This window comes from Chlorocebus sabaeus, chromosome 8 (genome assembly GCF_047675955.1).
Source record: "Chlorocebus sabaeus isolate Y175 chromosome 8, mChlSab1.0.hap1, whole genome shotgun sequence".
In the NCBI taxonomy this organism is placed as follows: Eukaryota; Metazoa; Chordata; class Mammalia; order Primates; family Cercopithecidae; genus Chlorocebus; species Chlorocebus sabaeus.
Window position 1 is genome coordinate 22,171,078 of NC_132911.1, and position 24,397 is coordinate 22,195,474.

Genomic DNA, 24,397 nt, shown 5'->3' on the forward strand with positions numbered 1-24,397 from the left:
AGCTGGATCTTTTTGAGGTTGCTTCTCAGGGAGCAGCGTGAAGGCCTGGAACAGCTGCGTGGGAGGAGGCATTGGATACAAACAAAGGGAGAAGAGAGGCACCCCCTCTCACCATGCACCCCATTTTTCTTCTTATATAAGCACCAGTTCTTCTGTATTGGTCCCCTTCCCACATGGAGACCCTGTATCCTTTGCATCTTCTCCACCTGTCAGCCAAGGGAGAGGGCTGAGCTGCTGCTCCCCCATTCCAGAAAAGTTACAGAGAGGAAGCCAGGCCTGAGGTTGTTCCTGATATTTACCAATGTGGGCACAAGGCAGGCTCACACCTGGTTTCCCAGGGGTCTCTGATTGAGGAGGTCATGGTGACCCCAGGGTGCCCAGTGCCTGCACTCCTTCTTGCCACCCCAGAGGAGGCAGCACCCATCTGGCAGCGCCTGCTCCAAAGCCACCTGTGAGTTCCCTGGACCCAGGTCAGGGAAGGAGGCTGTCAGTGGCTCCAAACCACCTCTTGCAGCAACTCTGCTAATCCAAATAAGATAGGGAAAAGGCAGTGGGAGGAAATGATAGTTTCATGGTTATTTTCAGAAAGGAAACAAAAAAAAAAAAAATGCAAACAGGAGCACACCCTGCATTTTGGTACAAAATCTAGGAGTCTCAGGGAAAAGAACCCACAGTTCTTCCTTCTTCTTGTCCTCTCACCAGATGCTGGGGAGGGGCTGCCCGGGCTGTGGGGGCCTTGGGCTGCTTTTGCCTGTAGAGAAGGGGAGGTGAGGGGCTGCAAGAAGCCAGCAAAGACTCTTCCCACAAAGGCAGGCCTGGAGAAGCTGAGGCATCCTAGTCTTGTGGGCAGACAGGGCCCACCCTTTGCGGGTGGAGGAGTTTGAGAGATGGAGTGGAGGGAGCAAGCGGGGAACTGGGAGATTCTTGAGCTGATGCTTGTAAAGCGCAGTGGCGTGTGTAGGATTGGTGGGCTGGGAGGGTGTGTTCTGGGAGCACAGCTCAGAGAGAGAAATAGAGAAGGGGGAGGGAGAGCAGGAGAGCGTGTGCTCGTGGGAGAATTGAGTAGGGCTGCTGCCTGCATGTGTGTGCAGGGCATGCACAAAGATGGGAGCCACAGAACCCGGGCTGTACACAAAGGATCGTCCTGGGCCCTGCCAGCTCCAGAATGCTGTGCGAACTAAGGACAGAGCCTGGCTTCTTGTCCCCAGAGGGAATCTGGACCTTGCTGTCTAACCTCTGGGTTTGCCTGGACAGTGTGGGGTAGAGCAAGGAAGGAAGAGGTGGCCTGAACTTCTGGGGGCTTTGTCTGCAGTTCCTGTTTGGTGGCTGTCACCAAACCAAGACCCCAAGGGTGGGAGGATGTGGATGGGAGAGAGGTAGGAGCCAAGGACAGAGCCGGTGGCACAGAGACTAGGCTGCATAGTGACCTAAGAATCGTAAGTGCTTGCACATGAGGTGTTCTAAGAGTAAGAGAGAGAGAGGGAGCTGAGATGAGCAGCCTAGGGGAGCTGGAGGAGGACCATGGGATAGTAGCAGCTCCGCGTCCTCCCCTGGGGCGGGAGAGGTATCATTATCCCCCATTTCACAGATGTGTCATCTGAGGCCCAGAGAGCTTCATTGCTGTGTCCAAGTTTCCATGACTGGTCACAGAAGGAGCTAGTGTGGGGAGACGGGCAGTGAGCAAACTCAGGTGGGTGATTGGGTGGTCTAGTTGGTGACAGAGGGTGTTCCGGGAAAGACAAAGTTATGTTCAATACCCGGAAAATCCTGGTCCCAGGAGGCTGCCTCCATGGAAGAGATGGAGGCTTCCCTCCCAGCCTGCCAAACCAGCCCAATTCCTGAGACCTGGGAGGGTTGGGAGGAGATGGAGGTAATGACTCAACTCATCCAACACAGGCTTGACCTAGGGGAGGTTGGGTAACTCAGCAGACGCTCCAGTGGGGTGAGGATTGGAATAAATGGGTGATGCTGGAGATAAGGGCAAGAGGGCGTGCTGGCAGGGAGGGGCTGCTGGTTCCGGGCAGAGTTTGGGAGGAGGATGGGGTGGGGCACACTTGGGCTTTGTGGATGAAAAGAGGGATGGGCTTCTAGGACCACTGGGTCCTTTCCTGAGATGAAGGAGGGACCTGTGATGGTGATCTGGGAGGAAAAACCCAGCAGGTAGGGCAGCGGCTCAGATGGTAGATTTAAGGCTGAAATCCCAAAACGGGAGACTCCCAGCAGCAGGAATTCTCAGGAGGGCCCCAAAGGCAGAGATTCTGAGCCCTCTGGGGACCCTGCTGCTCCCTCACTAGAGCAGAGGCTGCATTCAGGAGCCTACAAGTCCACAGAGCTTTCCAGTCCTCAGAGAGGAAGTGATCCGAGTACCGCAAACCACTGCGAAGCATTTCTGGCATTGGGTTGAATGGGATCCCAAACCAGAGGATTGCATTGTATATGAGTTTCTAAATATTTTTCAGGCAAATATGAGAGAAAATGGGTTTAAAAACACAACCCAAGATACAAATGCAGTCACAGAACATTGCCCCATTGGCTCAGGCCAGAAGAAACTGGAGTCAGGGAAAGAGGCCGGCAGACTCAGAGCCCCAAGAAGCCAATGGCGCCTTGGAGGCTCTTAGGAGGAGATGTGTGTGTGTGTGTGTGTGTGTGTGTGTGTGTGTGTGTGTGTATATATATATATATATAGAGAGAGAGAGAGAGAGAGAGAGAGCTGGTACTTTGAGGCAATGGGAAGCAGGATCTTTGCATTTGAGTCTCATGCTAGCATTGCTGAGCCGTGGCTCAGTCCCCAGCCGTGACATGGGGGTGGGTCTTGCACAGAGTGACAGTCTTGGGACTTCTGCCCTTTAGGACTGAAGGTATCATATGGATTCTCTAGTGGGACCACTTGATTTTCTAACAGGGACTTCAAGGCCCAGAGAAGGGCTGTGACTTTGCAGACGTCATAGAGCTTTGTTCTCATGTTAGAGCCAGGACTAGAAGCCAGGTCTCCTGATGCCTGATGCAGTGCAGTGCAGAGGGTGTACATCTGTTCAATGATCTACATCCTCATTGGATGGAGATTTCCATGTCTTAAGACGCAGAAAATACAGTTTCTAACAGTGAAGCAGGGATTATTCCTGAGCTTGCCACCTCTGAGCCATCTGAATCCTGTGTGGTCTTCTCACTTGATCTAGTAAGAATAGTGACTGAGTTCAGACTGGGCTTGTAGCTCCACCTAGAAATGTCTCCCCATAGTATATTCACCTGTCGAAGGAGAATGGCATCGCCCACCTCCTCCTCCAACAGTCTTCTTTTGGCTTTTTTGAAAGGACAGCTCTTTTTCATAATTTACAGTCCAGTGGATCCTCTCAATAACTCTGTGGAGAAGGGTATATTATCCCCACTGTCAGACAGGAAAATAGAAGCTCAGCCAAGTTAAGAAATTGACTCAGGGTCAGAGAGAGGCAGTGCTGGAACTGGAGCCACAGCCTTGGTCTTTTGTCTGATCTCTTCAACCAACAGCACAGGAGAAGCAAGTGGATGGGCTGAGAGAGGGGAAGGTGGAGGTTGGCCATGCTTGGAACTGTGGAACCTGACCCTAAGCACCCCGGGAAGGAAAGCACGTCTGGTGCGTTTCCTCCCAGCTCACCACCTCAGGTCCTGGGCTGAGGAGCTAGTGCCTACAGAGCCATGGTAGGTGGAGGTCACCTGGAGGGATATTGTACCCGTATCCAAAGAATCCAAAGATGGAGGCTTATCCCTCCTCAAACTCCAGAAAACTCTGCTCTGTAGCAAGGAGAAGCAGCCAGAATGTAACACAGGGACATGTCATCTGGGTTGGACAACTTCCACTAAGCCAGCTGGGCATACTCCAGAGATGCCAAGCTGCTCTGTTGTTTCCTGGGGCCTGTGGGCCACTGGGATTTTCTCTTCCTCCTCCAGGGAAAGGACAGAGTGAACAGCCCCACAGGTTACCCGGTGAGCACCCTGGGGTAGTTCTACTCTACCTAGAGTCCAATGGGATAATACATGTCCAGCCTTTAGCACAGCACTTGGTGCGTAGGAAGTCCTCAGCAGCTTAGTGGTTTTGTTATTGATGTGGGACTTGAAAGAAGACTGAGATCCTCCAGGAAGCTTCCCTACCCCACCCTATCCTTCCCACTTACCCCCAAACTCTGATTTAGGCGCCTTCCTATCAGAATGAACCATTATCATGACACCAGTCCCAGTGTATTGAAATCATCTGTTTTTGTATCTGCTTCCTCGACAGAGTGTAAGATCTTCAAGGACTGTGTGTTGTTCATCTTCAGACTGTGACCACCCCACCCCGATGCTGAACATTACCTGGCTTAATAGTTTTGCTAAATTCATGGATGAATGAATGAGATGTGAAGAAGCTCTGGATGATGCCAAGTTGCAAGGAAAAGCCAAGAACTGAGGGGAACTTTTGGGAGGCATGAAATGGAAGACCAAAAAAGGTGGGGAGAGGGAGGAAGAAATGTTTTTTTCTCAGGCATGAAACTGCCTAGACTAGGTTATAGAAATGATGCTACTAGACGGAGATTTGCCAGAATCCAGGGAAAAAGAAAGGATGTGGCAAGTGGCACTGTGGATCAAGTGATTTTTTGGGTACCATCTTGCCTGCTCAGGGCCTAGGGTATGGGTGAGAATGTGACCGTATTGGAAGAACCTGACCATCCACCAGCTTTCTGTCAAGGGAGGGAACATGGTCAGTCTAGTCACAGACAAAAGAGGGAGCTGGCTTTGCAGGAGCGATTTCTGAGAGATGAGGCCAAGGGAGATTCCCACTCCTAGGCTGGGCAGCAGGAAGAGTCATTCATCTCATTAGGAACTCGGTACCAAGGCAAATGTCAACAGGAAGAGAGAAGGCTCTCGGTTACAGTTCTCAAAGGAGGCACTTCTGTCTCTGCTTGGCCAGGCTGGAGTTTAGGAATCATTGGTGGTCTTTGACATCTCAGATGTGAAAGAAAGGCTAAGGAGATTGCAGTCAGGGGATGACAGAGCCAGGCAGAGGAATGGGGGCGTTGAGGGTTGAAAGGACAGGGTACCCGCAGCCCAGGGCTGGCCTGGCAGTTCAGTTAGTACAGGTTGGGGCTCTGCTCAGGGGTCATGGGGACTTTCCCTCACCATTAGCCTTCAGCGTTTGTTTGCAGCTTTTGGACACATTCATTTCCTTTAAAGCGCTCCTGTGACCTGGTCCCATACTGTCTCTCCGACTTCATCTCCTATTGTTAACTCCCTTCCTTTCCAGCCACTCTGCCTCCATGTTACTCCTCGAACTTCCAAGAACACCATCATCCCCTGAGGACCTTTGCACCTGGACAGCTCTTCCTCACATGACCACGTGGTCCATCCTGTCACTTCCTGGGCCTGTGCTGAAAGACCCCTCCCTGTGAAGCCGTCCCAGATCACCCATATGTGATTGTAATCCCCTTCTCCCAATGCTAGCCATTCTCCTTCCTCTGTTGTATTTTTCTCCATTATCACAATAGGACACAACACATATTTGCTTCTTTGTTTTTCATCTGTTTCTGCCCTGGAGAAGGTAAGCTGTGACAATGCAGGACTTTTTGTTCACTGCTATAACCCCAGTGCCTAGAACGTGTTGCACATGGCAGGCCCTTGACACATATTTAAATAAATAAATGAAGCAATTAACCTTTCTGCAGGACCTTCCACTGATCGGCGGGATCTGAATTCTCAGCTCTGCCCCTCCTTGAGGTATGAGCTTGGACAAGTCACAAACCTCTTTAGGCCTCTGTTTCCTTATCCGAAAGGGAGAGTGTTGGACTAAATGGCATCTTAAGGTCCCTTATGACTAACATTTAGGGGGAATCACCCAAGGAAGTGGGACCTTGAGGTAAGGGCCCTGATGTCCATGATTCTCTGACAGAATTAAAGCCCTGCATGTCAACTCTGCCCCTGACCAGGCCTGGGCAGAAGCAGGACCACCAGCCCTGCAGCTGGAAGCTAAGAACTAGCCAGAAGACTGAGATCAAGGACCGATGACTAAGATGAAGGGAAAGAGATGGACGGGGCAGAACTGGGGCTGCTGCGTTTTATTTAAATCCCTGATAAGGATCAGGAAGCAGGCAACAGCCCGATGACACGTTAATTAACTTTGCAGATGATACTGGATCAGGAAGGTGTCCCATCCACCCATCTCAGCGAGATAGATGGGACAAAAGGACCTGAGGAGGGGTCAGGAATTAGTCCAGGAAATGACAACAATGAACTTTGGCTGTGGCCAAGAGGGGAAAGGACTCATGTTCTCTTGAGTGGATTAGGGGGTAGGGTGGAGAGGATCTATTTTCAGAACACAGATATGCAGTGGATGGTAGGGGCTGGGAGTGGTGGCAGGGACTGCGAGGTCCCCTGGCTGTTTGAATTGATGTACTGATCCCCAGTGGAGACAGAGCCTGTTTTCTTGCCACTGTGTTTGGAGGATGGGGACGGGGTAAGGGACCTGGAAGATAAATGACATTGATGGAGCACCCACCATGAACCAGGCACCATACACAGTATCTCATTTAAACTCCGCAACAGCAATGATAAGACAAGAGGAAATAATGGGTCAGATAGACTAAGAACGTGCTGAGAGTCACACTGCCAGAAAGTGGCAGAGTTGAGATTCAGATGTAGGAGGGAGGTGATGGTCCCAAAGTGGGTTAAGGGCCCCAGGAGAAAAACTAGAGTAGCTGCCAGGTTATCAAACTGCCTCTTTATTTTTAGGACTGAAACCTAACTAAATAACAAGTACCCAAAAGAAGGCTTTCATTAGCACCCTGGGGTTCCATGGGTACTGGAAGTTTTCTTCTGTCCTTCCTGCTGGACCAACCTGACCTTCCTAAGCAGTGCAGAGAAAGGAATGGGGAGGAATGGAAGACTGTCAGGCATCTGGACAACGTGGAAGGGTGACGCTAAGGTAAAAAGTGTTCTCTTGCAGCCTGTTGTGGAAAAGATACCAAAGGGCCCAAAGCCTCAGTTCTGTTCTTGCCATTAACCTCTCTCTCTTTGGTGAGAACAGGGTATTGACAGATTCTAGGTGAGTGAATGGCCACCCCTGGGGTGAGCCATTTCAAGGAATACAGGCCCACAGACAAGGGTAACTTCTACTGAAGAGGGCTTGGGGTGTCCCCAGACTCAAGGGTGACAGACATCTCTATTCCTCCAGGGAGCTGAGAGCTGGAGGCATTCTTGAGACTCTAGCTAGGAACTCAGTGGGTGACCCAAAAGGGAATCCCAAGCAACAAATCTATCATTGAGCAGTCTGTCTCTGGTTGGGTCATGATGCCACAACAAAAGGCCCAAGCAGAGAAGGCTGCAGGCCGTGGGCAGGTCTGGTGGGAAGGACCAACCCGAAGGACAGCCATCGTGCTCCAAGCAGCATGAGCAGGGCTCAGCTCAGGGGCACCATCAGAGCAAGGATAGGATTGGAGGGTGTGGAACCCCAGAGTTACCCTGGAATGGGGTGAAGGAGGGGTTGATAGGAGCAGCACAGGGTGCCTGGGGGCCCGGGAAGGCATTTCTGAGGCCCAGAGGAAGGGCCTTCCTCATCCAGGGACCCTGGGAGCAGAGCAGGGTCTCGGTAAACCAGAGAAGCCACACATGTCCTGAGAGAATGCACTGGGGGCCTCCCTGGAGGAGGCAAGACCCAGAAGCAGGTAGGCAGTATGAAAGAAGCTGTATGGAATCACAGTCTGGCGCCCACCCAGCCTAGAAGTTAGAACATTTTTGTTGACATTCTTCTTGTTTGCAGCTCTGTAGCCATGTTCTGTTTGCATTAGCTCCCTGGTAAAATTGCTCAGAAAACATCCTTCTAGGCATCTGTGTGTTTGCTAGAGGGGAAGAAATAGTGTTCCCAGCCTGGGGTCAGAGGATGGTGGAAGCCAGGAGAGGTGGTGGCAGGAACTGCTCCAATTCCAGGCTAGAGATGAACCAGCTGTGACAGGGATGGGGACTCTTCTGGAGCAGGAATAGTCAGGGCCTGGTCCTATCCTGCCTGGGCATGGACACATCAGAGGCTTTACTGCAAATTGGGGAAAGCTTCATGACACTATCTCCCACCCTGGCCTACTCCTGTTCACATGGGGCTGTGAAAATGACCAATTTTTAAAAATATTAGAGATGGAGTTGATGGAAACATTCAAGCCACAAGAATGGTGACACTCCAGAGCTGACATGCTGGGAGAAGGCTCCAGGGCCAGGGGCTCTCCTGGCCTCTGCGGATGTCTGACCAGTGAGTGAGACTGTGTGGTCCATGTGGACCTTCTTCCCTTTCCTCTGGAGAACCCTCTCCTCTCTGCACAAAGAATGGTTATTCTGGAAAGAACCCCTTGGGATAGATCTGAGACTATGACCTATTTTTAAAACTCCACGGCACCTTTTAGACAGTCAGTTATTTCCCCTTTGTCCTTAAGATTTTGCCAGTATGATTTCTAGCTCTTGGGACACACAGAAGCCTCCTGCTTTCCCCAGGCTTATTGTTCCAGAACACCAGGGAAGCTAATCAGGGGCAGGAAAAGGCAGCTCACAACCCCCTCATCTATGACAAGCAAATTATGGATTAGCAAAAGGAGATCAATAACAACTGGCCATGAGCTATTATCTTCATTCACCAGAATCCACCTTGCTATTCTTTTTGATATGCTTGTGAATACAGACACACTTACACACTTGCCACTACCACTTCTACCACACACCACACAAAAACATATGCCATGCCTTGCCCCATGTTCTCTCCAAGTAATTCACTTACACTCAACCCCAGTTCACCAAGTACAATTTTGCAAAGAGTCATCGCTTTCAGTACACCACTCCCAAGATGTATGTGTGTGTGCACGTGCACGCGCGCGCGTGTGTGGGGCATCCTTTCATTCATCCCCAAACACCCTAGGGGTTCTTGGGAGGAGCTATACCTCTACCCCTTCCATACTTTGATGCCTAATTTTGCCCCAGGGCCCAGGGCCTGTTCATTGCAAAGCCTCTACTAATTCCCTCCCATGATAGCCCCATCTAGGCCTTGCCTCCACCTTCTCCCTACTTCATCCCTGAGTTTCGGGGTTGAGTCTCCTCTCCCCATATTTACAAAACCTAGGCGGGTTGGGTAGCTGGTGTGATGCTATCTGGGACAGTCTTATCTAGCTACAAAGTGTGAATCAGTGATTACACCACACAGGGTTGGTGCCAGCCAGGCGGACTGCCGTATTGCCAAGTAACCCAGTGGTTGAACCAGGTTGGGTTGAGTAATATCCACCAATGGATAGTGAGTTTATTAATCATGCAGCATAGTACACAGTTGATGAAAGTGTAACACCGAAGGCCTGGTTTGATTGGAGAAGGTGCAGGTGGGGCTGGATGCTGACTGTGAAGACACTCAGGGACAGTATCTTCCTCCCATACTACTCACTTGAGAAACACACAGAAATCTGGAAGGAAATATCTAGTTTAGCAAAGAGATGGACTATATGCTCAATTGTCAGGACCTTTCTGCCATCTTGGATTCCCTCTGTTAAAAAGGAAGGATACTTCTCTGAGGCTATTGAAGCCTCAGTCTGAAATTTTAAGTTTCATGAAGAGAAGGGAATTCAAGATGGCAGCCGGTGACCTAAAATTGTGTGGGTGGGAAAATTTAAGATTCCATACTGTATTCTCCTTCTTCATCTCTTACTTCAAAAACATTCTTTTCTAGGGCCACAGCCTACCTCCTCCACCCAGGTCTGGCCTCAACTTCTTGATAACTATAGTCAACCAGAAATACCACCCGTATTTTTCTCTGTGGTGGGCCTGCCTTGGGGGTGCCGAAGAGCAGTTTCTGAGCAGGCACACGGCATTTCTGTTGCTTTGTGGCTGACCTGGTTTGCACCTCACGGTCTGAGACACAGACCCCAGTCACAATCTGGTGGGGCATTTACATAGTGCAGCATTATACACCAGGCCCCTAAACCTGGATGAGGCAGATCATATGTGAAATGAACTGCAAAGGAACCCAGGTGAGTTTTTTTTAGAGGGCAGGCAGGAAGAAGGGGAGGCAGCAAAAACTGACTTGTCCAAAGACAGCTCTAGAATAAGCCTCAAGGGATAAAGTCTTCTAAGGACTATGGGGAACAAGGTGAGGGGTGCAAAATAGAGATGCAGACACAAGAAGGAAGTGGAGGATACATTTTCCTCAAGAGAAATGGAGAAAGCTCTAGGGCTGGCAAATAAACTAAGTTAAGGAGGAGGAATGTTCTAGGGAAGACAGCTTGGAGGATAGGAGAAGCATTGCTTTTATGGGAGGTAGAAATAATAAGGTATGGCAGTTTGAGGCTATGCAAACATTCCCCGTGTGTTCTGCAAATCCCAAATGTTCTTTCTTCCTTTCAAGGCATTGGATCCCTAGGTCATTCATAGGAGCTGGTTTTCAGCGAGGTTCAACTTTACCAGGCAGCTCCAAATAGTGAGGCCTAGAGGAATCCCATCTAAGTGGGATTAAAGTTGTAGACGTTTAAAACCTGATTTTTTCCAGTGATCTGACCACAGAAGAGCTGCCAATCTCTCTGGTCATCTTGCCAACCCTGAAGAACCTTGGTCAAGTCTCCACCTGTTTTTCAGGCTTCGAAAGCTTTGGCAAGAGAACTACTCAATGTGGCTGACAGGCCCTCCAGTGTCCTGTTCTGGCGTTCCCTAAGACTGTCTCTAGAGCAACTGTTAATAAACCGGGAGATTTCCCTTCTACCCCCGAATATCCATCGGAAACTGGAAAGAAGGTTCTAGAAGATTCCCAGTCACCAGCCCTGACTCCCATGAATTTACCTAACCCGTTCGCCTAACCCCTCTGGCAGTGTGAGGCTTACAGAAGGGTGGAGGGGAAGCCTATTCTCCTGGTACCACAGTAAACACTAAAAACTATTTGAAACACCAGAACCTTGCACAAAATTCTGACCTACTTCCAATAACACCAAGTGCCACATTTCCACTTTGAGAGTTTTCAGAGGAAGAATGGCACAACCAGGCATAACAACCTATCAAACAAATCACCAGCCAAAAACAACCCAAGACAAAAAACAGGCCAAACTAAAGCTTTATGCTATAAAAACAAGAAATAAAATAAGGAGATTTATAGGCCGGCTGATTGTCAGCAAACACAATATATTTACTGTATTAGCATTTGCTCACAGTGCAAATGGTACAACATTACACCATTTCAATATTTCGGTTTTTAAAAATGCTGTTTTCATTAACTATATTATATTGGCATTACAATATGACAAAGGAGCAAATGAAATGTTGGTGAAGAATTTCACCTTTTCACAATATCAAGCATATTTTTTTTAACCTTAGTATAAGGTACTATAAATCCAAGAAATAAAAACATCCACAAAATATATTACATCTGGTTTGTCTTTTTTCTAAGTACTCAACTTTATACAAAAGTCTTTCAAAAAATATCATTCCCCATAGGTTTTCCTGTTTAAAACCTGATTTTTTTCTCTCAGTTCACATAAGTTAGAGTGCATTTTCTTTTGTTGCTTTTTTTTTTTTTAAAACATGCAGACATATAAAAAATCTGGATAGCACAACCTTTTGGCAACAAAGTTATTTTTCTCTTAGTTTAGCTTAATGTCTGAGAACAGTTTTATTAAAACAAAGGAAAACTCAATTATCATGCAGTGACATGCATATACCAGAAGGAGCGAGGAAAAAATATTAAAGGGTATCTGATTCCTCCTTCTAGCTTGGAAGTGACCAAAATTTTTGCTTTTTTAATAATCATCACATTATAAAAAGTATTCAGCAAAATACTGTCTCTGCAAAGAAAGATTTTACCCTTCAGCTGAAAAAATATGGGCCCTCCTGGCAAACTTCATCTTCTTCTCTCTCCTTCTACAAAAAGTCCAAGTACCTGGATATTCACAACCCCCTGCTCTTCGATTTCCCCCCTTTTCACTAGAGTCCTTTTAGTATTATTTATCCACCACCAAAAATCAAAACAAAACAAAACAAAATGGTACTTCTTTTCCTTAAAAAACAAAAAAGTGGAAAACGCATAAAGTGACTTTAAAAACAGACATTCTGTAAACTCCAGACCTTTGTTCCTTCTCTCTGGGCAGCTTACTGACCACAGGAGAAATAACGCTAACAGGAACAGTACATTCAGTCAAGACCGCGCTGGAAGCTGTGGCAGAGAGCAACCTTCCCTACTACTCCACTTCTAAGGAGCCACCCTGTGCGAGAAGGGTTGGCAGGACAGCTGGGAAAGAGGGGTGCCTGAGAAGAGGTGAGGTAGGGTGGGGAGAAGGTGAGACTGGGTATGGAAAGGAGACACCTCATTCATCAACATGGATTCATGAAAAAAATCCTCATATCTTTGAGGAAATTTTGGACAGAGATGCGTATATGTGTATACACACATATCCGTACATATATGTGTGTATGTGTACACATGTACACTCATGTATATGTACAGATATGTGTGTATGTATATCCACACACATAACACACGTATGTAGATATAATCTCATCAGTTAACATTTTCATAAAAAATAAATCATTTAAAGCTGTATACGCCTACAAATTCTCTTTATTCCGGTGCACTGCACTGGATAACCAAGTACCTTAGAGATTTTATTTTGCTAGGAATACATATTGTGTGTATGTTATGTATATATATGCATGTGCATTTTTATACACATGCATGCATATACATACACATACATACACACACACCATATACATATATTTAAATTCTATCTGTTGTGTTGGTGATGACAAAGGGCAAAAGCAGAGCCAGCTTCCCCATGATGGTGGGAAGGAGAAATTGCTATGTAATTGAGAGAAGACACAAAGCTGGAGTGGCTGGTTGAAGCCTGCCTTTCTGGGAAAAGATTTTGGAAGCGATGGGAGAAGGTTTAGAGGGGAGAAGGGGAAGAAGCGGGAGGGCAGAGGGCAAACTCAGGAACGTAGATTTCTTAGAGTGGGGCTAGGGAAATACACATATATTTTAAAAGGCAGGCTCAGCGATGGCTGCTCTTTCTCCCCACAGATCAAACTGCCCTGAGGCCTAAGAGGGAAGCGCTCAGAAAAGGAGGGGTTCTGAGGGGCCAAACCCGAAGCGGCGGCAGCAGCACCGCGTCGGCGGCATCCGAGGCATTTCTCTAAGAAACATGATTTCAGAGCGGATGGAAGACCACCTCTTCCAGCCACGTGCGGACCCCCAGCCTGGGACATCTCCCAGAGGCTTGGGAACCCGAGGTGGGGAAGAGTTTGGGGTAAACACAGCCCAGTTCAGCTCAAGAGTCTTACACACACACGCTTGCGCGCGCGCACACACACTCACACACACATACACACACACGCGAGCACGCACACACTCGCGCGCATCCCCGCACGCAGGCGCGCGTGCGTGCGGCGGGCAGCAAGCTCTGCGCTTTGGTGCGCTCCTTACCCCCTCCCCCTCTCGAGTCTTCGAGGGGGTACAGAGGGAGACGTGGGGGAAACAATGAGGTGTTTGGGTCGGGCGAGGGTTGGATGGGCTCCGCCTTCAGTCCCTTGCAGGTCCTTGGCGCGGCCCGGCGGCCCCTGGATCAAGGCGATCCGAACTGAACAAAGCGGGCTAGACGCCACCTTTCCGCTCCCACGCCTTGGCTCAGTGGGGGACCGCGAGGGGAAGGCGCGTCCAGCCCTGGCCCCTGACCGCTGGCCGGCGTGAAAGGTTGGGAACCGGGGGCGTCGAAGGGGAGCAAGGGGCCGCACGTCCATGGAGAGACCAGGGCGCGGCCCCTGCACCTCCGTGGCTGGCTTTCCCGCTGCTTTCAGGCTAGCAGCCGGGAGGCACTGGAGGGGAAAAGTGGGGATCTGGGGGCCCGATCCTCAGGCGCAGGTGGTGACCACTGGGGCCAGCGACACAGGGGGCGCCGAGGATGCAGAAGGTGCACCGCCCTTCTCCGCCTTCTTCTCCTTTTGCTTGAGGTGGATCTTGGCGTGGCGCTTGCGCTCGTCGCTGCGCGCAAACTTGCGACCGCAGAACTCGCAGGCAAAGGGCTTCTCGCCCGTATGAGTGCGGATGTGAGTGGTGAGGTGGTCGCTGCGGCTGAAGCTCCGCATGCAGATCCGGCACTGGAAAGGCTTGTGGCCCGTGTGGATGCGCAGGTGCCGGGTCAGCTCGTCCGAACGGCTGAAACGGCGGTCGCAGCCCTCGGCCGGGCACGCGTGGGGCCGTTCGTGGAGCGGGGTCTTGCTAGGCCGGTTGGGGTACTTGCGGGGCCGGATGGGCTTGAGGGTGAGCGGCGGCTGGGGCAGGCTGCCAAAGCCCGGGTGGATCTGCTTGTCTTTGAATGCCTTGATGGTCTCCAGAGGGGTAATAGGGGGCGGGTTGACCCGGATGGGGTCCATGCCCTGGAAGGGCTTGTGCTCCGGAATAGAGCCCATGTCGTTGGGGTGGTGGTACAGGTTGTAGTCAGGAATCATGGGGAAGAGATTGCTGTCCAACGCCGGCTTGGCCGATTGGTAATCCTGGGGGGAATAGGCGAGCCCGGGGTTGCCCTGCGGATCGTGGAAAGACACGGGCTCTGAGTAGAGGTCGCCGCAGTTGGAGTAGGGGGGTAGCGCCGGATACATGGCCTCCACGTCACCCTGCGGTGGCTGCACCATGCTGGCAGTGGACGTCTGCGTGCTGAGCGCCCCTGAAGCCGGGGGCACCCCCAAGATGCCGGCGCTCATGAGGCTAATGATGTTGTCCTGGCACCAGTTGGAAGGGGAGTCGAAGGCGAACTTTCCCAAGTAGGTCACGGTCTTGTTGCCGGGGGCTGGCTGGAAGGAGCCGGAGTAAGAGAGTTCCGGGTTGGGCTTCTCGTTGGTCAGACCGATGTCCATTACATTCTCTGCGGAGAGCGGGGGAGAGAGGGGAGGGGTGAGTGAAGCCGAGCCGGCTCCGGGCCACGGGGCCCAGGTCCTTGCCCAGGTGCGGAGGGTGCGGCCGGGTGGAGTGCGTAGCGCATGGGGTAAGAGGAACGCTGAGCCCGGCGCAAAGCGGGCGGTGCCGCGCTCCCGGGCGCAACCTGGATATAGCAAAATACTACGGATCGGGGTGTGGAGTGGCTGCTGCACACACACCGCACAAGCCACGCACACACTCACGTACCACACACACACGCGCGCGCGCGCGAGAAGCATTGTTGTTCTTCCCGAGGTGGGGCGGGCAGGTAGCTGCAGCTACAGGTAGTTTCAGACCCGGAGCGCGCTGGGCTCTCGCTCTCCACCGCACACAACTCGGCCTCTTCCCTTGGCCCTGTCCGCTCCAGGACGCCGCGCCCTTCCCTCCCCGGCGATGCCCCCCACGCGCGCTGCTCCCGGGTTGCCGACCCAGAGCGCTCCGACGCTTTGTCCCTGGAGCGTAGAAGGGTGCCGCCCTCAAAGGGAGCTCTCCCTTCACCTACCCCAGCCCCAGCCTCCTCGGGCATGAAGGAGCTTTAGGCTCTTGCTGAAGGGGAAAAGCCTAGCCCCAGCTAGGGAGGGTGGAGAGCGGCGGAAAACCGGCCGGCGTCTCCATGGCGGGATCGGCCGCCCTTCTCCAGCTCCCCGGCCCGGAGATCGTTCCCCGTGGCAGGCCCTCGCCCCGCGGGTGAGCCCCCTCCTTCTCCCCGCCGTCCCCACACCCCCACGGCTTTGCTGAACGCCCCGGAAAGGCAGCGTCGCAGTACCTCTCCCACCGCGGGGACTCCACGCCGCACATGGCTCCATCCCGGGTGGGAGGCTGAGGGAGTAAGGGGGGAGAGCGCGGGTGAAAAAGACGCCGAGCTCCTCCCGGGAAGGGGGCGACAGCACCACGCCTTGCGCGTAGTCCGGCGATCGGGCCCCCTGCGTGGTGAGGGAGAACCCCAGAGCCTCTCGCACCTACCTCCCTCCGGTCGGCGGCTGCCCCCACCCGGGAGAACCGAAGCCTCTACCGTGGCGTCGCCAACCTAGCCTTCTCGATCGAGGAGGGCGGGAGGAGTGGGTGGGAAAAGCAACTCGCCCCCCGCAAAATTCCCAGCGCGCCCCCATCTCTCCATCCATTTATCTATATATCCATCCATCCATCCATCCATCCAACCATCCATCCATCACCAGGTCGTCCCCTCCTCCTCTTCCTCTCCCCTTCCTTCCTCGCTGCCTCGCCGCCTCCCCGCCGCCCTTACCTGTAGCCATCTGATTGTAATGGACTACCGAGTCGCTGCTGCCGGAGAAGAGGTTGAGCGCGCTGGGGATCTCCTCGGGGTACAGATTGTCAGGCAGTTGGTTTAGCAAACTGCTCATGGTCACCGGCAGCTTCTCGGCGAGTTTGCCGGTCATAGCACTCCCGAGCTGCCGCCGCCGCCGCCACCGCCGCCACCGCCGCCGCTCGCTCCTAACGCAGCTTCCAGGGAAGCGGCATCCGAGAGGCGATCCGTGGTGCAGGGGAAAAGCATGCGAGAGGGAAAGTTCGGGGGGAGGGGGGAGGGAAGAAGGGAAGGGATGGGCCAGGAGAGGGGATCTTCTCTTTTTTGGGGGGCGGGAGGGGGCCCCAGGGGGTAATCCTCTTGGGTGCCTCAGCTGGTGCGGTAAGAGGCTGGGTCGTGGGGGGGTGGGTGGGGCGTGTGCGAGGGGTGGGGTGGGGGCTGGGCTGAGGGGATCTCGGCTCAAGGGGGTCGGACGCGGCCTCAGTATTGATCTCGCAAACAGACACGCGCCCGCCGCCCCCCCGCCCCCCGATCTGCCACCGCCACCGCCACCGCCGCCGCCGCCGCCGCCGCCTCTGCCGCCGCTGCCGCCGCCGCTACCACCACCACCAGCCCCGCCGCTTCCTAGCAAGCTCACTGCTGCCCAAAAGCTCCCAGCCAGGGAACTCCACCAGCCTATTTATCTGAGCCCCGGGAAAGCTCCGTGACGTAGCTGCCCATATATGGACAGACAAAGCCCAGCCGAAGGGGCGCGACGTCACAATGGAAGCTCCTCACAATGGAACATTAGAAAGCAGGAAGCGGGCCGCAGCCAACGTGCGGCGCCCGCACCGCTCGCGGCTCTTGAAAAAAAGAGAGAGAAGGGGAGAAGAAAGAAGAAGAATGCGAGAGAGAGGAAAGAAGGTTACAGCTGCATGCAAAGCGCAAAGCGCGTAGCGTGGAGTCGAAACGCCAGTAACTCATTGTGTGTGTTATATTTGAGGTTTGCATTAGAAGAGCGCATTGGGGGGTGATGGGCGATGCGGTGGGGTTGTTTGCAAGTGGTCTCCAACACCCTAGCAGTTAGAAAGAGAGTTAAAAACACCTGGCAAAGTCCCTTTGCAGCCCGGGAACTGCTGGGGAACCCGGAAGGCGTGCGTTGCGCCCCAGCTACCGCAGCGGCTCCAGCGTTTGGGATCCTATCCGAGATTAAGAGAAAGGGAGTGCTTCCCTTTGTGGGGGGAAGGAGAGCTGCGCGCAGGGTTGGGGGGGGGGTGTTCCAACGTGTCAGAATTCCTTGGTCCAATATCCCAAGAACTTTTGTGCCAACTTCACTCTGATTCGCCGCCCCTGCCCCTCCCTGGGCCCCTGACCCGGCGCTGACTCCTGGCTGAGCGCAGTGGCGACGAGATTCGGAGCACCCCAGCAGTTGCGCCAAAGACAAGAGCCCCATCCATCTGGGGTCGAGGATGTGCGGTTTTGGTGCTGAAGAGGAAATAATGAAGTTGAAGGGATAACACGTGCACTGAATCCCCAGTAAACTCCCTAACGGTTCCAAGCAGCCTCTGTGGCCACAGGATGGCAGGAGGGCCCAGCAGGCCCGGGCGCAGTCGCTGTCTACTGCTGCCTGCTAAGGGTCCGCCACTGAGTTCCAGCGGGAGGACGCCGAACCCACAGTCTCTGAGCCACTGGCGGTCTCCCGTAGTCTCTGCCCTCCTCCTCGCCTTCCACAGGGCTGTCCCCATTGCTGGCTGCCGGCGCTCCGCAGTCAGGGGCGGCCTGTGTGCCGACCCGGAGCGCTGTCACCTCCCGGAGCGGCAGCAGATCCCGGGGGCGGCTGCTGTGCTCCCTGGGGCCTGCTCCCAAGGCGCGCGCAGCCGGCCCGCGGGCGAGGGGGAGGAGAGGGCGGGAGCATGGGGGTGCGACCCCAAATCACTTCGGCTTGGCGGGGGAGGATTCCCTCCTCGGTGGCCGCGTGGGCGCGGTGAATCCCTCGTCCCCTGCTGGGGAGTCGGGGTTGGGGGAACGTGCATTTCTCGGGGGGAGTGGGAGTGTTGACAAGGAGGAAGAGAGGATCCCCGGGCCGCACGCCGTGGGAGGGCCACGCGGGCCGGGGACGTGTGGGAGGAACTCCCGAGCTGCACGTTGTGGTGGAGGTGGATGACAACCTCACTCCCCTCCCCTCCCCTCCCCTCCCCTCCCCTCCCCTCTACTCGGTGTAGGGCTGGGGACAGGAGGGCCCGGCCTCCCCCTATCTTCTCTAGTTCTTAGGAAAGGAGGGATTCCCGCCTCCCGCGAGCCCCCTCTTTCCACCCCCGCCGCCTCTCCCGCCAGGCTCCCCACTCCTATACTAGGGAGCCACAGCGCCCCCGGGCTCTCCTCCGCCCGCGCGGCTCGGGGAGGGAGCGCGCTGCAGCGGTCCCGCGCTCCGGTCAGAATCAGGGCAGGCTGCGCCTCCCGCCCCCGGTTCCCTCCCTGTGGGGGGGGGGGGCGCGAGGCCGGTCGGGGGACGTGGGCGGCGGTGTGAGCCTGGCTAGGTGCGGGAGGGGCCCGGGCGGCTGCAGGGAGGGTCGCAGGGCGGCGGGCCAAGCCGGGAAGAGCCATACAAGGAGCGGATCCGGTGACGCGCCGGCCGCGCCCCTTCTCCTTCTCGATTTGGCTGCAGATTCCGGTCCCAAGATTTGCATATTTTGGCATCCAGTGGAAAAGGAAAGAAGAACGGAACCCGCAGCCTTTAAAGGAACCGCACAGGCTGTAGCGTCACCCAGCGAGGCGGTGGGGGTGGGGGGGCGTGAAAAATTAGCCAGCGGCTCTGGCCTCTGGCCGTAGAGCCAGGCAGTAGGAGAAGGCCGGGGAGGGGCGGCTACCAGCGAGCTTCGGGCGCGCCAGTCCCAGACCTGGCCCCTCTAGGGTGCTTCCTGCTGCGCGTGCACCCGGAGGTTGCGGAGGGTCTCCACGGGTTCCTGCCTGGGGCCGGGAGACGGTGTTGGGGTCCGCGGTCCTGGGCGAGCTGCAGGCCCGAAGGCTGCAGTGCCCATGTCTCCCCGCGCGAGGCAGAGCTCAGCCTGCGGGGGTGGTGGGAAGGAAGTGAGAGGCCTCCGGGCCGCCCAGCTCAACTCCGGAGGACCCCACCGTGATGCACCCACTTTCCACCTGTCAGGATCTCTCCCGAGGAGGGGCTGTAGAGTGAGGAGCTAGAAGCCCTCATGCTGTTCGATTGGGGCCTGCGTTGGGAAAGGCAGAGGCAGTGGAAGCATTTGGGATCCTAAGCTTCCAGGGCCCCAGAGGCAGTGGAGTGCAGCCACTCCCAACTGGAGGAGACCGGTGCTCTCCCGACACTTTTCAGCTCGCTGGACTTGTTGCTCCCAAGTAGAAGAACATGGGGCAAGTTTTGCCGACCTGCACCAGGACCTGCTTACCCGTCAGCAAGATTGGATAGGAGTCTGGGGACACGATTCCTTCCTTCTCCTTTCTACTAGTTTTTTGCATAAAACGGGAGCCTTCAATTAAAGTCTTCATTAAAGCTTCACTGTGACCTTGGGCAAATGTCTGTATTTTTTTTTTCTTAGCCTCAGTTTCCTTGTCTGTAAATTGGGATAATACCAGTATCTACCCTTAGGAAGAATTAAATTAGATAATCCTCATAGAGTACTTGCCAATCCCTTAAGCAAGCACCCAATCAACTGCAATTGCTGTTAAACTGCCATGTGACAGATACGCCCTTCCCTCTCGTGTGTGGCAGGAGTAAATGTAGATGATATAGGTGGTAAAAAAAGGCGGGGTATGGAACTCCATCACAGACCAGCGTGATCACATGCGAGAAGTATTAATAATGTGGATTATTTAGGGGGAAAAGGAAATTCCTATCTGGGTGCCTAGTATCTCCTGGGTACTGCCCCAGTCTAGGGATGGTTAAGGAATGGCCCCCGGTCTGAAGGAGCCCAGACACCAACTGAGCTGAGCCCTCAACATCTGGTGGTGACACAAGGCAGGGTTCAAAGAAGTCACTCAGTTGCTCTCTAACACTCTAGAGCAGCCTTTGAGACATTTTTCGGGGGGTGGTGTGGCTCCTGGAGTGGGAGAGAGCCTTCTCTCCTCTGCTAGAAGGAACCATGCTGGTGAAGGCCTGCCCTACAAGGTTAGGCCCTCAGTGCCCAGTGCCTGCTTAGGTTGCAGCCTGCACAGATGTCCCCTGTCATCCTCGATGATGGTGGCAGATGGAGTCCAGGGTTCTGTGGCAGGAGGGGACAACCCTGGGTGTGGAGCAGGAGTGGGGTGTTGGAGTGGCTGCTTTGTAAATGAATTCTCCCTTCTGGTTGCCAAGTCTTAGAATAGAAAAAAGTTTTCCTCCTTCCCTTCCACCCTGTTGGTTTTCTCTCTCCCTCCTGAACAGGAGCTGAAGGTGTTTGTCTGTTTTATTGGCGGGCTCAGGTGAGACTGCCAAGGGCCTAATTACCTGAACTCTAAGCCCTGAACTTGCTGGGGAGCGAGTAGGCACTGGTTCAGGGCGTCCTCATCCTGCAGATGGTGAAAGCAGGCCGGCTCCTCTGCGGCATAGCCAGGGCCGCCTGCCCCTGGCCGCTCTCTCCTACGGAGTCCAACTCATCAGCTGCACTTACGAGGACTGCTGCTACTTGTTGTGGGCATGGGCGTGTTTGTCTTGATTAAGGACAAAGGAGGGAGATGTGGTCCCTGAAATCCACTGAAGAAAAATGCAAAGTTACAGCTGTCTTGGTCTTTTTTCTCTAGTCAACTCTGCCCTCTGAACTTTAGCTGCCCTGTTTGCTAAAGATACCTAGTCCTTCTCTGCTATCTTACAATAAAGAACTCCCCATACCCTGAATTAATTCAATCTGCGGTGTGAGCAATCTAATTACTGCATTGCCCTTCTCAGAGGGTGTTTGCATTTTAAAAGAAAACACTTAGGGGTGGTAATATATAATCCAGAGGAATCAAGCCCAGTACTCAGCATGGTGCCTGGAAAGTGGTAGGTGCTCATGAATCCTGGTGAAATGGCATCTGGTTGTGGCATATCAGAGTCAAGGAGTGGGAGACTTGGGTGCAGAGAGCGTCTGGGTTCCTCCAGTCACACCAAGCACCTGTGTATGGAACCCACCCTGGTAGGACTGCTCCTGAATGGCAGTTATCTTGAGGGTCCTCAGTTGTTTTCCATCTTGGGGTGTGCCACAGGGCTTCATGGTGACAGACAAGTCACAGTGGAATCCTCCTGGCCAGTCCTGCCTGGCATTCTAGAGGTCGTCATTTCTTGGATAATGACAGCCAGCTCAGAGGCTAGGCTGGTTTTGCCTACAAGTTTTAGGAAGGGAATGTTATTGGCAGCCCTACAGATTCCCACAGGCTTCATGAAGACCTTGAGGCTGCTGCTTCTGGTGGAGTCGGAGCTGAGCCCAGTCCCGGGAGCTGCAGGAGCTTCGGGGCTGTAGCCATGGAAGATGGGGCGACTGATATCTGATGCCTGCCTTGGCCAGGCCTTGTGGACACATTTCATTTTCTTCAGTTTTCTTTCTTTCTTTTTTAAAATAGGGTCTTGTTCTGTTGTCCAGGCTGGAGCACAATGGCATGATCATGGTTCACTGCAGCCTTAATCTCCTTGACTTAAGCAATCCTCCTGCCTTAGCCTCCTGAGTAGCTGGGACTACAGCTGGGTATCACTATGCCCAGCTAGTTAAAAACACTTTTTTTTTTTTTTTTTTTTTAGTAGAGATGGGGGTCTTGATATGTTGCCCAGGCTGGTCTCCAACTCCTGGCCTCAAGTGATACTCCTGCTTCAGCCTCCGAAAGTGCTGGGATTATAGGCATGAGCCACCATTCTAGGCCATAATTTTCTTCATTCTTTACAACAATCCTGTGAGAGGAAGCCTTTAGGGCTGTCCTTTCAAGTCTTAAGAGTTCAAGTAGCTTACTGGAGGTTACCTGGCTGGTCTGACATTTGAATTCATCTATGTGACTTTAAAATGAATGCTCTTAACTCCGTCCTTTGTCCCCATTGTGGCTGTTAAGGGAAAGAAACAGGGCAGTAGACGTGGGTAAGAGGAGGAATCAGGATGAAGCCTGTAGAGAAATCAATGTGTGGGAGAAAGGCAAGCTTGAATGGTGTACCCCAGCACCCCCTTGGACCCAGCATGGAGGCAGGGGAGGAGCCATAGCCCAGGGGAGAGTAAGGGTACTCACTATTCCCATGGGAATCAGGGAGGAACTGTTTCCGCCAGGGCCTCTCAGTAGGTGCAATGGCCACTGTGCCACTCTACACCTGGCTACCCTTTCCTAGGCTGTCTCAGAGGCCACGGGATCCTCTCCAAGCCAATTACATACTTCTCTTCTAAACAACTGTTTGTGCCTAAATTCAAACTAACACATTATAATGATGTTGAAACAAGAGTGTTTTTGATTACACTTTAAGCAATTTCAGGTAGAGTCCAGTGACCAAAGAGAAAATGTCTTGTTACACAGTAACATTTACTGGAGGGATGAAGTGGCTCATGCCTGTAATCCCAGCACCTTGGGAGGCCAAGGTGGGAGGATCACTTGAGGTCAGGAATTTGAGACCAGCCTGGCCAACATGGTGAAACCCCATCTCTACTAAAAATACAAAAATTAGCTGGGCATGGTGGCTCACTACTGTAGTCACAGCTACTTGGGAGGCTGAGGCAGGAGAATCACTTAAATCTGGGAGGCAGAGGCTGCAGTGAGTCGAAATTGTGCCATTGTTCTATAGCCTCGGCAACAGAGCAAGACCTCGTCTTAAAAAAAAAAAAAAAAAAAAGAAAGAAAAAAAAGAAAAAGTAACTTTTTTTTTAGATGACGTCTCACTCTTGTCCCCCAGACTGTAGTGTAATGGCGCGATCTCAGCTCACTGCAACATTTTGCCTTCTGGGTTCAAGTGGTTCTCCTGCCTCAGCCTCCCAAGTAGCTGGGATTACAGGTGCCCGCCACCATGCCCAGCTATTTTTTTTTTTTTTTCCTGAAACAGAGTCTCATTCTGTCACCCAGGCTGGAGTGCAGTGGCATGATCTTGGCTCACTGCAACCTCCACCTCCCAGGTTCAAGCAATTCTCCTGCCTCAGCATCCTGAGTAGCTGGGACTACAGGTGCATGCCACCACGCCTGGCTAATTTTTGTATTTTTAGTAGAGATAGGTGTCCACCATATTGGCCAGGCTGATCTTGAACTCCTAATCTCGTGATCTGCCCACCTTGGCCTCCCAAAGTGCTGGGATTACAGGTGTGAGCCACCGCGCCTCGCCAATTTTTTTGTATTTTTAGTAGAGATAGTGTTTCACCATGTTGGCCAGGCTGGTCTTGAACTCATGACCTCAGGTGATCAGCCCACCTTGGCCTCCCAAAGTGCTGGGATTACAGGTGTGAGCCACCGCACCTCGCCATTTTTTTTTGTATTTTAGTAGAGATAGTGTTTCACCATGTTGGCCAGGCTGGTCTTGAACTCATGACCTCAGGTGATCAGCCCACCTTGGCCTCCCAAAGTGCTGGGATTACAGGTGTGAGCCACCGCACCTCGCCATTTTTTTTTGTATTTTAGTAGAGACGGTGTTTCACCATGTTGGCCAGGCTGGTCTTGAACTCGTGACCTCAGGTGATCTGCCTCCCTTGGCCTCCCAAAGTGCTGGTATTACAGGCATGAGCCACTGCGTCTGGCCAGAAAAAGTACCATTTACTGAGAGAGACAGGTGCCCAAAGTGGGTTGTCCTGGAGACCTCTTCCAAGATACAAGTCAGTCACTGCCTTGGGTAGTCCAGAGGTCCAGAGATGAGAGTTTGGGGCTGGCTGGGCTAGGGTGGGGAGGGAAGGAAGATCTTAGAAGGTGAGACTTGTGCAAAGTGTGGTGTGTGGGTAAATGTCAGGTGTTAGCCCTGGCCTGCAAATCAGGAGTTCTGGGTTCTGTTATGAATTAGCTACAATTTTAGGCCAAGGCCTTCTTATTCCTGGTCTTTAGTTAGGGGTTGGACTGGCATAAACTTCCTCTAAGTTCCTCCCAGCTTTGTTAATCCATGAGTTTCTGGTTCTATTGCAGAAGGGTTGAGAGGAGATGTCTGTTAGAGTTCCTAATCAAATTTAGGGACTAGGGCTTGGGCTGGGGTCTTCAGGGAGAAGGAGGAGGGATGAGTGCTTGTGGTGGGAACTTCACTATCTTAGCTCAGGGGTTCAGGGAGGGTAAGTGGGGTCATGTGCTCCGAAGGGCCTGATCATTCCCCCTAGGGG

At 52.9% G+C, this 24,397-nt stretch overlaps 1 protein-coding gene across 2 annotated transcripts; it reads right to left on the reverse strand.

Annotated features, from left to right (window-relative positions):
* Positions 1 to 11,484: 11,484 nt before the first annotated feature.
* EGR3 (early growth response 3) lies at positions 11,485 to 18,088 on the reverse strand. 2 transcript variants are annotated; one of them, XM_007961912.3, is made up of 2 exons: positions 16,161 to 18,088; positions 11,485 to 14,864 (listed from the first exon to the last, which is right to left on the reverse strand). In XM_007961912.3, exons 1-2 carry the CDS (start codon positions 16,312 to 16,314, stop codon positions 13,855 to 13,857), a joined length of 1,164 nt encoding a protein of 387 aa, XP_007960103.1. In that variant the 5' UTR covers positions 16,315 to 18,088; the 3' UTR covers positions 11,485 to 13,854. The 2 variants fall into 2 exon arrangements, with proteins under 2 accessions (XP_007960103.1, XP_072874094.1); XM_073017993.1 differs by lacking the exon at positions 16,161 to 18,088 and adding an exon at positions 15,684 to 16,143.
* Positions 18,089 to 24,397: the final 6,309 nt, after the last annotated feature.

Excerpts from the sequence above, each read along its gene's own strand:
- EGR3 (XM_007961912.3), bottom strand. The coding sequence starts at position 16,314 with ATGACCGGCAAACTCGCCGAGAAGCTGCCGGTGACCATGAGCAGTTTG. Across the intron at positions 14,865-16,160 it reads TTACAATCAGATGGCTACAG|AGAATGTAATGGACATCGGT; the intron begins GTAAGGGCGGCG and ends CGCTCTCCGCAG.